The sequence below is a fragment of the Cebus imitator genome, unplaced genomic scaffold, assembly GCF_001604975.1.
Source record: "Cebus imitator isolate Cc_AM_T3 unplaced genomic scaffold, Cebus_imitator-1.0 Scaffold177, whole genome shotgun sequence".
NCBI classification, from domain to species: Eukaryota; Metazoa; Chordata; class Mammalia; order Primates; family Cebidae; genus Cebus; species Cebus imitator.
In genome coordinates, this window is record NW_016107492.1 from 2,296,090 (window position 1) to 2,310,916 (window position 14,827).

General features: G+C 36.2%; 1 protein-coding gene across 7 annotated transcripts in view; it reads left to right on the forward strand.

Annotated features, from left to right (window-relative positions):
• Window positions 1-14,827, forward strand: part of KLHL8 (kelch like family member 8) — a 95,847-nt gene that overhangs the window by 59,125 nt on the left and 21,895 nt on the right. For 5 of the 7 annotated variants that reach the window (XM_037744505.1, XM_037744503.1, XM_017545134.2 and 2 more), the window contains 2 exons: window positions 3,428-3,788; window positions 14,001-14,549. In XM_037744505.1, coding sequence (XP_037600433.1) covers window positions 3,573-3,788; window positions 14,001-14,549 — 765 coding nt within the window. In that variant the 5' untranslated portion in view covers window positions 3,428-3,572. Of the gene's footprint in view, window positions 1-3,421; window positions 3,789-14,000; window positions 14,550-14,827 lie in introns of all 7 variants that reach the window. The other 2 variants (XM_017545131.2, XM_017545135.2) reach the window with 2 other exon arrangements.

A 14,827-nucleotide genomic window follows, 5' to 3' on the forward strand; every position in this document is an offset into this window, starting at 1 on the left:
GGCTCCCAAAGTGCTGAGATTACAGACATGAGCCACCACATCTGGCCTACTCTTCAGTTTTTAAAAATTCTTTAGGATTTTGTTGTTGTTGTTACTGTTGGCATGGTGTATCTTCTTTCCATCCAATTACTTTAACCTATTTGTGTCTTTATACTTAAAGTAGGTTTTTTTTTCTTGTATGCAGTTGATAGTTGGGTTTTTTAAAATCCAATCTGAAAACCTTTCTTTTTAAAAAACTCTTTATTTGAGACCATTGTAGATTCACTTGGCAATGGTAAGAAATAATAGACCTTATGTATCCTTCACCCACTTTCCCTCAATGATAATATGTTGTATAACTTTTGTACTAGGAAATTGACTTTGATACATTCTGCCTATGCTATTCAAATTTCACCTGTTTTACATGCATTCGTATGTGTATGTTATCACATGTAGATTCATATGATCACTACTACACACAAGATACAGCACAGCTCCATCACAAGTATCTCTTGTGCTACTCATTTATAGCCACAGCTACTCCTCCCCTCTCATCCTTCCCTGACCTCTGGCAAACAATCTGTTCTCTACCTCTGTAATTTTGTTATTTTGAGAATGTTATATAGATCAATCATACTGTATAGGTTTTTAAAATTGAGCATACTTTGAGATCTATCCAGGTTGTATATGTTTCCATAGTTTGTCTGTATTGCTGAGTAGTATTCCTGAGTCTCTACCTTTAATTAGAAATGGTTAGTTCATTTATATTAATGTGATTATTGATATTGTCGAGTTTAAATCAACCATCTTACTCAAGGATCAGCAAACTATGAGCTTGGGGATTAAATCACACCAAGTGTTTTTTTACTTTTTAAATTTTAATTTAATTTAGTTTCTGGAGACAGAGTCTCACTCTGTTGACAGGCTAGAGTGCTGTAGCGCGATCTCTGCTCACTGCAACCTCTGCCTCCCAGGTTCACATGATTCTTATGCCTCAGCCTCCCAGGCAGCTGGGTTTACAGGAATGCACGACCACGCCTGGCTATTTTTTGTACTTTTAGTAGAGACAAGGCTTTGCCATGTTGGCCAGGCTGGTCTTGAACTCCTGACCTCAGGTGATCTACTCACCTGTGCTGGGATTATAGGTGTGAGCCACCTCGCCTGGCCACCAGGTGTTTTTCTTTTTATAATTAAAGTTTTATTGGGACATGGCTATGTTTATTTATTTACTATTGTCTGTGACTGCTTTTGTGTTACAACAATACAGCTCGGTAGTTGTGATAGAGACTATGGCCCACAAAGCCAAAAATATCTACTCTATGGCCCTTGACAGAAAAAGTTTTTAAGTCCTGATTATGCTATTTGTTTTCCATTTGTCCCATTTGTTCTTTGTTGATTTTGCAGCAGGAATGTGAATTTAAAAGAGCTGTTACAGTGGTTGGTGCCTGTTAGAATATCTATAGAAACTTTCCTCAGATAAAATTTTAGACCTGACAGAAGGTGTCTGTATTTGCTTTTTATTCTATGTAACAAATTACCACAATTTAGTGGCTTAAAATAACATGCATTTATTATCTCACAATTTCTGTTCATCAGGAGCCTGGGTACGGCATAGTTGGGTCCTTTGCTTAGAATCTCATAAGGCTGCAATCAAGCCATTGGCCAGGCTGTATTATGTAGAGGCTCAATTATGGAGAAATCTGCTTCCATACTCATTCAGGTCATTGGCAGAATTCATTTCCTTGCAGCTGTATGACTGAGGGTCTGGCTTTTTACTGACTGTCAGGTGAAATCCCCTCTCAGGTCCTAAGGATTGCCTGTAGTTCCCTGCTACATGACTCTCTCCATGGTGGTTTGCTTTTCAAGGCCTTCAGGAGAGCTTCTCACTCCAGTCTGCTCACACAGTATTCTATAATGCAACATAATCAAGAGAGTGGCATCTCATCACTTTCCCACATTCTGTCAAGTAGAAGCAAGTCACAGGTTCTTCCTGCATGCAAGAGGATTATATGAAGACATGACTCATTAAGAATCACTGTCATGTATGTCTGCCACAGAAACCAAAAGAAGGCAGTAATAACTATATAATCTTACATTGACCATTTTGTTTCCTTTCAAAAGCTAGAAGTGATGAGACTAACAATAAAGAACCTAATATAGCTAAAGTTCTGGTTAAGATATTTACAGTTTTCTGAAACTACATAATAAGCAGAGTTTTCCAATCTAATACCAATATTTTAAACAAGCACTTGTAAATTCATTATTGTATTTGATGTAAATCTCGGGATAGTGCCATGAGATAGATAAGTATCCCTGTTTATAGATGAAGAAACTGAGAATTAGTAAAGTCTTAAAAAAATATTACGTGGCCAGTAAGTGATGGAATAGGTGTTTTATTAATAACTTAAAATCCTTTGTTCCTGCCACCAAAGTAGAATTGTAGCATAGATACATTGATGGTGTGGATATTCATCAAATATGCTTTGATGATGAGGAAAGTTTGATTTTATGTGTAAATACTAATAAGTTCTATGTGAAAATGGAAATAAAATGAGATCTTTGCAAGAGTGTAGCATTTTCTGTGTGTGGCAGTACATTATTTCTAATCCTCAAAATAGTTCTGTAAGTGGTATCTCTGTTTCATAGGAGAGTTTGAGGTCTAACCAGGTTGTCATTTGATCAAGCTCATACAGTTGGTATGTGGTAGAATCATGATCTGACTTCAGAATCTAGGATGAACCTAATTCAATCAAAGTATCTTTCTGTTTTGGCCTTGCATTACTAAATCATATAGCTGGAAGGCAGCTATACTAGTGTTTTACTGTGTATATCTATTCCAGTAATTTCATCTCTACTTAATTGTTGTCATCTGTTAAGTAGGATTGTTTATCTATATTGATAGTAAAATACAGTCTACTTAGCCTTGGATGAAGAAGTCTTTAGTGAACTTTGCCTATCATCTATAGGATCATGTTGTTCTGCTAAAAAAAAAAAAAAAAAAACAGTTAAGCCTCAAAATTTAACATTTTTAGTTCATGGCCACATGAGGTGGCTCAAGCCTGTAATCCCAGCACTTTGGGAGGCTGAGGTGGGCAGATTGCATGAGGCTAGGAGTTTGAGACCAGCCTGGGCAACATGGAGAAACCCCATCTTTAAAATAAAAATGTAAAAAATAGAAAAATTTTAGTTCACAGCCTTTCTATTTGAAGATATCGTATTTCACTCAAAAGTCAATTGTTGTTGGATTTTAAAGGAGTTCCTTTATTGATATAAAATAATTAGCAGAAGTGAATTATGTGACATTTAGTGTAAAAACAAAGTTTTTTATTTTATAAATGATTGATATAGTTATTTTGCATGTATAGTATTAACAAGTTATAGTTATCGACAATAATTTTTTCCTTTTGGTTTGTCTCTATGTGTTTTATTGTTGATTTTTCAGTCACAGCAAACTATACAATGACAGTTGAGTGGGTTTTGAAAAACGTCTGAACTGTAGTGGCTACATCTACCTTCTGCCTTCTCCCTACCCTTTGAAAAAGAATAAATGGAATGTTTGAGAAGAGAGCTATATTAAAAGAGGAATATTGCAAATGGCTTCAGATTCTGTGAATGGAAAACAAGCTAGGAATCACATTACAAAGGGGAAAAGGCAACAACAGCATCAGCAAATAAAGAACAGATCCTCAATTAGTGATGGTGATGGAGAAGATTCCTTTACTTTTGAAGCAAATGAAGCTTGGAAAGATTTTCATAGTTCTCTTCTTCGATTTTATGAGAATGGAGAACTCTGTGATGTCACACTAAAGGTGAGCTTACCTTTTTTCTACCTTTCTTAGCGCCTTCAGTGTACTATGAAAAATGGGGGTTTCTGTAACCACACAAGGCAAATTTTGTTGGTATACATATTTGATACAGTCAGAATGCTTTTAGTCTCAATCTTTTTTTAGTATAGGAGACAGGACATAGAGGGTAAATGAAGAGAAGCTAGCATAAGGTAAAATTATTGTACTAATTTAATGTTGATACTAATTATTTCATAGTTAACTTCTCAGAGTTCTGAAACCCTAGAACAACAACAAATATTATCAGTGAAATTAATAAATTGCTGTTGACCAGATAAGCTTTTCACTTGTGAATTTAAATATCTTGATGTATTTGCTGACTCTGAATATAGGTTAGAAGTCAGGAATTTGGATTGTTTACTCAGCTATACTAGTGTTTTACAGTATATCTCTATTCCAGTAATTTAATATTTACTTCATTGTTATCATCTGTTAAGTGGGACTGTTTACACCTGATAGTAAAATATAGTCTACTTAGCCTTGGATGAAAAAGTCTACAGTGACCTTTGCCCATCATCTATAGGATCATGTTGTTCTAACAGCCAGTTTTAATAAAATTGGAAAAGTGATAAAGCAGTATGGAAAAGCCTATGTTCTGATTGTTTCTCATTACAAATTGAAAGTACTTTCTTCTTATCTCTCAGTGAAGTATTAAAATTTTTTGGTGGATTCCTGGGCTTAAGCAATCCTGCTGACACAGCGGCCTGAACAGCTGGGACTAGATGCATGTATCACCATGCCTGAGTAATTAAAAATTTTTTGTAGAGATAGGGTCTTGCTATATTGCCCTGGCTGGTCTCAAACTTGGGTGCAAACAATCCTACTGCCTTGGGCCTCCCAAAAAGCTGGGATTATAAGTGTGAGCCACTGTGCTCATGATAGAAAATTATTTCTCATAGTTCTGAATGTTGGGAAGTCTAAAATCAAGGTGCCAGCAAGCTTGGTGTCTGGTGAGGGCTGCCCTTTCTGCTTCCAAGATGGTACCTTGTTGCTGCATCCTTCAAAGGGGATAAACATTATGTTCTCACATGGAAGGCAGATAGGCAAAATGGGCCTAAGCTAGTTACCTCCAGTTCTCTCTTAAGGCACTAATCCATTCATGAGCACAGAGCCCTTATGATTTCATCATTTCCCAAAGGCTCCCCCTCTTAATATTAGCACAGTGGGGATTAAGTTTCAATACATTATTTTGGAGGGCATTTAGAAGATAGCACAGACATAATCTAATAGAAGAGAAAAATAATAATGGAGAAAGTGATCTATATTTAACAGTTAAGCATTCTATATTAAGACATTTTAAGACTCTGTGTTTAAGGAAGATCACCTTTCCTTCACTCAGCTAGTAAGTCAGTATTTTAACTTTTTCATGTTTCTCGGGGGTATAGTCATGTGCCACATAAGGACATTTTGGTCAATGATGGACTCCATATACAATGGTGGTCCCATAAGATTATAATGGAGCTGAAAAATTCCTATCACTTAGTGATGTTGTAGCTATCATAATGTTCTAGTACAATGCATTACTCACATGCCTGTGGTGATGCTGGTGTAAACAAACTTACCACATTGCCAGTTGTATAAAAGGTATAGCACATAGTTATGTACAGTACCTAATACTTATTCATGCTAATAAATGATTATGTTACACGTTTATGTATTTACTATACTTTTTATTGTTTTTATTAGCCTGTACTCCTAAAGAAAAAAAGATTAAAAAAGAAAAAAATTGCAGAAAATTGATTCTTAACAAAACCAAGAAAAGAAAAAAACATTATAAAACAGACTTACGCAGGTCCTTCAGAAGGTATTCAAGAGGAAGGCATTGTTATTACAGGAGATGACAACTTCATGTGTATTATTACCCCCGAAGACCTTTCAGTGGGACAAGATCTGGAGGCAGTAGACAGTGATATGTATGATCCTGACTTGGTATAGATGCAGGCTAATGTCTGAGTTTGTGTCTTAGTTTTTAACAAAAAGTTTTAAAAATAAGAGAAAATTTTAATAGAAAAAGGCTTTTGGAATAAGCATATAAAAACATTTTTGTAGAGCTATGCAATGTGTGTGTTTTAGGCTGTTATTACAAAAGAGTCAAAAAGTTTTTTAAAAATTTATAAGTTTATGGAAAACGTCAAGTAAGCTAAGGTTAATTATAAATTTTTTTTTTAAATTTAGGGTAGCCTAAGTGTACAGTGTTTATAAAGTCTGCAGTAGTGTACAATAAAGTCGTAGGCTTTGCCATTCACTCACCACTCAGTAATTTACCCAGAGCAACCTCCAGCCCTGCAATCCCATTCATGGCAAATGCCTTATACAAGCGTACAATTAGAAAAAATCTTGTACACCGTATTTTTACTGTACCTTTCCTATGTTTATTTGTTTAGATACACAGATAGTTACCATTGTGTTGCGGTTGCCTACAGTGTGCAGTACAGTAACACACCATGCAGGTTCGTAGCCTGGGAGCGGCCATATCTAGGTTTTTGCCTTAGATATATCTAAGCAAATATCTAGATTTGTGTGAGTACATTCTGTGACATTTATACAGTGATAAAATCACCTAAGACATTTCTCAGAACGTATCCCGATCCTTCAGCAACACATGACTATATGAGAGCTGCTTATTGCAACCTACTTGTGTAGTATAACCTCGGCTACATGTTGTAGCCCGTCGTTCATGGAATACAAATCTCCATAGCCTATTACCATACTGAAAATTGTAGACAGTTGTAACACAATAGTGTTTGTTTATCTAAACATATCTAAACAGAAAAGATACAGTAAAAAGTGGGCAAAGGATATGAACAGACACTTCTCAAAAGAAGACCTACAGGTGGCCAACAAATATATGAAAAAATACTGATCATCACTAGTCATTAGAGGAATGCAAACCAGAGCCACAAAGAGATACCATCTCATATCAGTCAGAATGACTTTTATTAATAAGTCAAAAAATAACAGATGTTGGCAAGGCTGTGGAGAGAAGGGAACACTTACACACTGTTGGTGGGAATGTAAATTAGTTCAGCCACTGAGGAGAGCAGTTTGGATACTTCTCAAAGAACTGAGAGCTGAATTACCATTCAACCTAGCAATCCTCCTAGTTGGTATATACCCGGAGGAAAATAAATCATTCTATCAAAAAGACACATAGTATGTCCATTGCAGTGCTGTTCACAAATAACAAAGATGTGGAATCAGCCAAGGTGCCCATCAGTGGTGGACTGGATAAGGAAAATGTGTTATATATACACTACAGAATAATACAGCCATAAAAAAGAAATCACATCCTTTGCAGCAACATGCATGCAGCTGGAAACCATTATCCTAAGTGAACTAATGAAACAGAAAACCAAATACCACATTTTCTCACTTATAAGTGGGAACTAAACATTGAGTAAACATGGTCATGAAAATAGGAAAAATAGTGGGGTATACAAGATGAGGGAGGGAGGGAAGGCGGTGGGGGTATGAATTGAAATAAACTGTTTATTTTATGTTGTGTATTAAACTCACTACCTGGGTTATAGATTCATTCATACTCCAAACCTCAGCATGACACAGTATATCCATGTAACAGCCCTATACATGTACCCCTAATTCTAAAATAAAAGTTGAAAAAAGCAAAAAAATATATATATTTACAATAAAAGAAAAATATAAAATTAAAAGTGTAAGAATGAAGGAATAGTAATTTTTTTTTACTGTATAACAGGAAAGGACAGATTATAGGCTTATTTTATTTTATCATTTTGAGACAAGGCCTTGCTCTGGAGTACAATGATGTGATCATGGATCACTGTAGCCTCCACTTCCTGGACCCAAACCCCACCCCATCCCCTGAATAGCTGAGACTATAGGTGCATGCCACCACATGCAGTTAATTTTTGCATTTTTTTGTAGAGGGGGGTTTGGCCATGTGGCCAAGGCTGGTCTTGAACTCCTGGACTCAAGCGATCTCTCTGCTGCCTCAGTCTCCAAACTGCTGGGATTACAGGCATGAGCCACGATGCCTGGCCTTTAGTAATTTAAAAAATGTTTCCCTTTACATATAAATTTTAAGAAGTACAATGTTATTTTTATATTGTATATACACTCTTTACTATTCCTTTTTTTTTCTGAGATGGACTTTCACTCTTGTTACCCAGGCTGGAGAGCAATGGCACGCTCTCGGCCCACTGCAACCTCCACTTCCCAGGTTCAAGTGATTCTCCTGCCTCAGTCTCTCAAGTAGCTTGAATTACGGGCATGCATCACCACGCCTGGCTAATTTTGTATTTTTAGTAGAGACAGGGTTTCTGCCTGTTGGTCAGGCTTGTCTTGAACTCACAACCTCAGGTGATCCGTCCACCTTGGCCTCCCAAAGTGCTGGGATTACAGGCATAAGCCACCGTGCCTGGCCTCACTATTCATTTTAAATACAAAGCAGATCTTGAGATATATCGAAACCTAAGCTGTCTTTAAAGGTGAAGAAGTTGTTATTTATAAAAGTTTTCCTTTACATTGTGATTTCACTATTTTCATAATTATAACTAAATATGATTCGTTCTAACTCATGATCACAAGTTGGACATGTATCTGTACCTCATTCAAATTGTATTTAGACCTTAAAAAAAAAAAAAGGCCACAGATAGCTGCCCTGCACTTTCCACCATCTGAGGACACAAAGAAAAGTTGCCATCAGTGAACTTAGAGCAAGTCCTTACCAGACATGGATTTGCCAGTGCCTTGATCTTGAACTTTCCAGTCTCAAGAACTATGAGAAATAAATTGTATTGTTTATAAGCCACTCAGTTTGTGATATTTTGTTATAGCAGCCTGAACAAACTAAGACAGTAGGCTTTTTTGTTTGTTTTTTTTAGATAGACTCTCGCTCTGTCACTTGGGCTGGAGTGCAATAGCACAATCTCAGCTCACTGCAACCTCTGCCTCCCAGTTTCAAACGATTCTTCCACCTCAGCCTCCCGAGTAGCTGGAATTATTACTGGCAGCCGCCATGATGCCTGGTTAATTTTTGTATTTTTGTAGAGATAGGGTTTCACCATGTTGACCAGGCTGGTCTTGAACTCCTGACCTCAGGTGATCTGCCCTCCTTGGCCTCCCAAAGTGCTGGGATTATAGGCATGAGCCACTACACCCAGCCATTAGGCTATTTTTAATTTTCAAATATCAAGATTATTCTTACCCATGAAGTCCAGTGCCGAGAACCTCTCTTAAGTAAATAATCCAAAAATAGAAAGTATTTATGCAAATGCATATCCACTACAATAATGTTTACAGTGATGAAAAAGGCATGTAAATGTCAAATGGTAATGAATAATGTACATGTAGAGTAAAAAATATTAAAGAAGATGCTTGCAGAAGTTGCTATAAAGTGTGTTAAAGTGTATTAGAGTAAAAGCATTTTTCAACTATTTATGGAAAATTTTCCTGCATATATAGTGCTTAATAATATTTATTTTGTTGTATTCATTAATGCTTAATAATATTAAGATAAAATTTTACTTCTTCTACTAAATTTATTTATTTATTTATTTATTTATTTATTTAAGATGGAATTTTGCTCTTGTTGTCCAGGCTGGAGTGCAATGGCACGATTTCGGCTCATCGCAACCTCTGCCTCCCAGGTTCAAGCGATTCTCCCACCTCAGCCTCCCGAGTAGCTGGGATTACAGGCATGTGCCACCACGCCCAGCTAGTTTTTTGTATTTTTGGTAGAGATGGGATTTCTCCATGTTGTTCAGGCTGGTCCTGAACTCCTGACCTCAGGTGATCTGCTCACTTCAGCCTCCAAAAGTGCTGCGATTACAGGTGTAAGCCACCATGCCCAGCCCTCTACTAAACTTTTTTTTAAATGAAGAGGAAATAGTTTACAAAATATTAACCATGACGAATTCTTTTTTTTTTTTTTTAAATAGCAACAAAAGCAAAGATTTATTGAAATGAAAGTACACTCCACAGAGCGGGAGCGGGCTCAAGCAAGTGGCTCAAGAGCCATGATGAACTCCACACGAGTGGAGTCAGGAATGCTTTATATGTTTCTAGTCAAATGCTTTACTAATCCAAAAGCCTTTGTTTCATTGTATTTTCATTTATATTGGCTAGTCTAGAGAAAATTACTCAAAGTTTTGATTAATAGTTGGTATTTAAGCTTTTTAAACAAATGCCTAAGGAATCATTGAATGAATGTTAATATTCTGTATATTTTAATACTGAAGTGTGACATGATTTTTCCCTGAGTATTGTTAAATTAAGTTTAGCCTAAAGCTCCCACCTTACATAGTTCAAGCTTGGCCTAAAGGTTTCTCTGTACACAGTAAACTGTAACCTAACTGGATGTGTAAACAGACTTTAGCCTACTCTTGTGCCAGTCACTGAGTATCATCCTATCAAAGGCAACCATTTGTTCAACCTGTGTTCAAGTAAGGCAGACTCTGAGCTGTAACTGATCCATCTGTTTCTATACCTCACTTGCATTTTCTGTGTATCACCTTCTTTTTTCTGCCCATAAATAATTTTTGGCCTAAAGGTTTCTCTCTACACAGTAAACTGTAACCTAACTGGATATGTAAATAGACTTTAGCCTACTCTTGTGCCAATCACTGAGTTTCACCCTATGAAAGGCAACCAGTTGTTCAACCTGTATTCAAGTAAGGCAGACTCTGAGCTGTAACTGATCCATCTATTGCTGTACCTCACTTCCATTTTCTGTGTGTCTCCTTCCTTTTTCTGTCCATAAATAATTTTCGATTGTGCAGCAGCACCAGAGTCTCTTTAAACCTATTCTGGTTCCAGGACTGCCCAATTCTTGAATCCTTCTTTGCTCAGTTAAACTCTGTTAAATTTAATTGTCTGAAGTTTTTCTTTTTTAATAGTATCTTGAATTAGTCACATGTTCACTGATCTAACAAAGACTGTAAATTAGAAAATTAACTAGTATCAGGGACATATAGTATTTATATAATTCTAAATTGTATAGTAATGTTTAATATTATGTAGCTTGCAGATTTTTATCCAATTTTAAAAATCAGGTCTTTAGATTTTGATTACTTTCATTTTCAAATTTCTGATGAAATAATTTTTGTAATTGGTAATTATTTTTATGTACCAGGGAAAGAAATTGTACAAATAAACTTTCAGGAATGTGATGAAACCATATAACACCAAAGGAAAATCAGTGCATTAAAAAGCTAAACTTTTAGCTGTTCCTATTTATACATGTGACTCAAAGATCTTTTCCAAGTAAAAATGGATGTTTATTCTGAAAGGGTACATAGGGGTATATATGTTAAATAGCCACCTTTTAGTTTATTTGAATCAAGATTCAAATAGAATTGTAAAGGGACAGAATCTTATAAAGAACATCGTGAAATTAACTTCCTGTCCATTGATTTGTACAGCTTGGATGGCAAGTGTTAAAATAATGATTATCTAGAAATTGTGGAACCCTATTTTATGATACTATTATGTAAGAGAGTGTTGGCAAGTTATTTAATGGATCAGGTTTAAGTCATGTGAGACTTGCAAATATTTGCATAGAAACTGAATCCCAGTGGTGGTATGTGGAAATAATTTAAGAGTCTGTTTAGGCTATTTAAAAATTATTTAGTATCAGGTTTCAGATCCCATTTTAGAGCTAATGTGAATTTGAAAACATGCCAAGCTTTATGTTGTAGTTTACATTACAACTTTAGTCTCATTAGAATCTAAATCCTGCCTAGTGAGTTCTGTGAAAAAATTTAATGCAGCATAACAGACAGAAATGATTATCGTGTACTTGCTGAAATAAATGATACTGGTTCTTCCTCTACATTAGTGAAAAAAGACTGAGCAAGGGACTTTTATAAGCGAAACTATACATTTGAACACTCCAGAAATTCTCATTTTAAAATTAGTTCTCAAATAATGAGACACAACTACAAGTTTATTATATAATCAAAACACTACATGAAAACAGGAAAATTACTAAAATGGTACTATAATGTTACTTGTATTTGATTATTATAAGCTGCTGGGAAAATGGGATTAATACTGTATTAAAAAGAAGATATCTGCCCACTCAGTACCAAAAACTTCCAGATGTAAATAAAAACTTGTGTAAAACATAAAACCATAAAAGTAGTAGAAAAAATATGTGAAGTAAATATAGAATATTAGAATGATTCCCATTTATAGCAGGGTACCTTAAATAATAAGAAGACTTGATTTAATTATGTGAAAATCCATAGGGAGAGAATAAAAATTGAAAGCAAACTGTGAAAGAGAAGTTTGAAATATATATGACAAATGCCTAACACTTTGATTGTATGAGGAATACTTACAAATGAATAAGAAAAAATATGTAGTTCATAGAAGAAATACAAGTAGCCCAAAATTTGTGAATGATTCGATCTTATGAGCAAAAGAAAAGATAAATAATGAGATATTTTTATTCATCAAATTGTCAACTGTGGCCAGGCACAGTGGCTCACGCCCATAATCTAAGCACTTTGGAGGCTAGGCGGGAGGATTGCATGAGCTCAGGAGTTTGAGACCAGCCTGGGCAACATAGACTGTCTATACAAAAAAAAAAAAAAAGTTTCTTAACACTCAAGATACGGTGCCAATACTGTTAAGAAGCTCAGAAATGGACAGTTTGACAGTATATATTCACATTGTATCCTTTGAAGCAGCATTTCTACTTACAAGAATTTATCTGTCAGAATAATAGAAAATGTGAGTAAAGATTTAGTTACAAAGAAGTTCACTACTGTGCTGTTTGTAATGACACATTGTTGGAAGCTATCTGATTTTTCAATAATTAAGATGATGAGATTGCAGTTTTTTTAATTGCTTGTATATGAGCTATATCATTTCAAGATAATGTGAATAGAAAATGAAAAAAAAAAAACTCAGTTGAGCTCATAGTAAATACTACTAAATATTTACTCTGTGCTTCAGTTTTCTGATTGATAAATTGTGGAAAATAATAGTACTTACTCATAGGGGTGTTGGGACAGTTGAGTTAGTATATGAAAAGCACTTAGAAGGCCAGGCTCTGTGGTTCATGCCTGTAATCCTAGGACCTTGGGTGGCCAAAGTAGGTGAATCACTTGAGATCAGGAGTTTGAGACCAGCCTGGGCAGCATGGCGGAACCCTGTCCCTACTGAAAGATGCAAAAATTAGCTGGGTGTGGTGGCACGTGCCTGTAGTCCCAGCTGCTTGGGAGGCTGAGTTGGAGGATTGCTTGAGCCCAGCAGGTTGAGGCTGCAATGAGCCATGATCATGCCACTGCACTCCAACCTGGGCAACATGATGAGACCCTATCTCCAAAATAAAAGCTCTTACAATAGAGGTTGACACGTAAGGAGTGCTGACTGATGTTTGCTGTTACTAATTTACAAAATGTCCCTGAAATATATAGAAAAATCATGATTTGTTGTATATATGTTATAGATATGTATATAAAAGAGGCCAAGTGCAGTGGCTCACTCTGGTAATCTCAGCACTTTGGGAGGCCAAGGCAGGCGGATCAGTTGAGGCCAGGAGTTCGAGACCAGCCTGGCCAACATGGTGAAACCCTGTCTCTACTGAGAAAACAAAACCCACAAATATTAGCTAGGTTTGGTGGTGCATGCCTGTAATCCCAGCTACTTGATAGGCTAAGGCAGGAGAATCACTTAAATCCGGGAGACAGAGGTTGCAGTGAGCTGAGATCACGCCACTGCACACCAGCCTGGGTGACAAGAGCAAGACCTTGTCTAAAAAAATACACACACACACACACACGTATATATGTGTATACAGATATGTATTTTTTGTATAGGTATATACACATGTATATACATATATGTATATATGTATGCATATATTTTATACACATACATATTTAATATGTGTATACATATACATTTTGTATACATTTATACATATATTCATATACATTTATACATATTTTGTATATATGTACACATATATACATATGTAGTATATATATGAAAGATATTTGGTTAATTTGGAAGATGAAAATTGCCTGACTTTAAGAAATTGGCCTAGATTGAAAGTAAATGACCAAAGGATTGCCTTATAAAAACACTCTAAATTTGTCTAGAAATTTTGTTCCTGCTCCAAACACAATGATGACCTGAAGCTGATTTTGATATTAAACTGAGTCTTTCTTGGTTTCTTTTGAACAGGTTGGTTCAAAGCTAATCTCTTGTCACAAGCTGGTATTGGCTTGTGTTATTCCCTACTTTAGAGCCATGTTTCTTTCTGAAATGGCCGAAGCCAAGCAAACGCTGATTGAGATTAGAGATTTTGATGGTGACGCAATAGAAGACTTGGTAAAGTTTGTCTATTCTTCACGGCTCACTTTGACTGTTGACAACGTCCAACCTCTCTTATATGCAGCCTGTATTCTGCAGGTTGAACTGGTGGCTAGAGCTTGTTGTGAATACATGAAGTTACATTTTCATCCCTCCAATTGCCTGGCAGTAAGAGCCTTTGCAGAAAGTCACAATCGAATAGACTTAATGGACATGGCAGATCAGTATGCCTGTGAGCATTTTACTGAAGTAGTGGAGTGTGAAGACTTTGTAAGTGTATCACCCCAGCACCTCCATAAGCTTTTGTCTTCCAGTGATCTAAATATTGAAAATGAAAAGCAGGTCTATAATGCTGCCATCAAGTGGCTTCTTGCCAATCCTCAGCATCATTCCAAATGGTTGGATGAAACACTTGCACAGGTAGGGGCTGAAATAAGATGTCACATAGAAATGAAATACAGAAGCAAATCAAGAGGCTTCCTTTATTTTGAAAAGTGTAGATTATTTGAAGGAATATAGAAATTATTAGCCGGGCGCGGTGGCTCACGCCTGTAATCCCAGCACTTTGGGAGGCCGAGGCGGGTGGATCACGAGGTCAAGAGATCGAGACCATCCTGGTCAACACAGTGAAACCCCGTCTCTACTAAAACTACAAAAAATTAGCTGGGCGTGGTGGCGCGTGCCTGTAATCCCAGCTA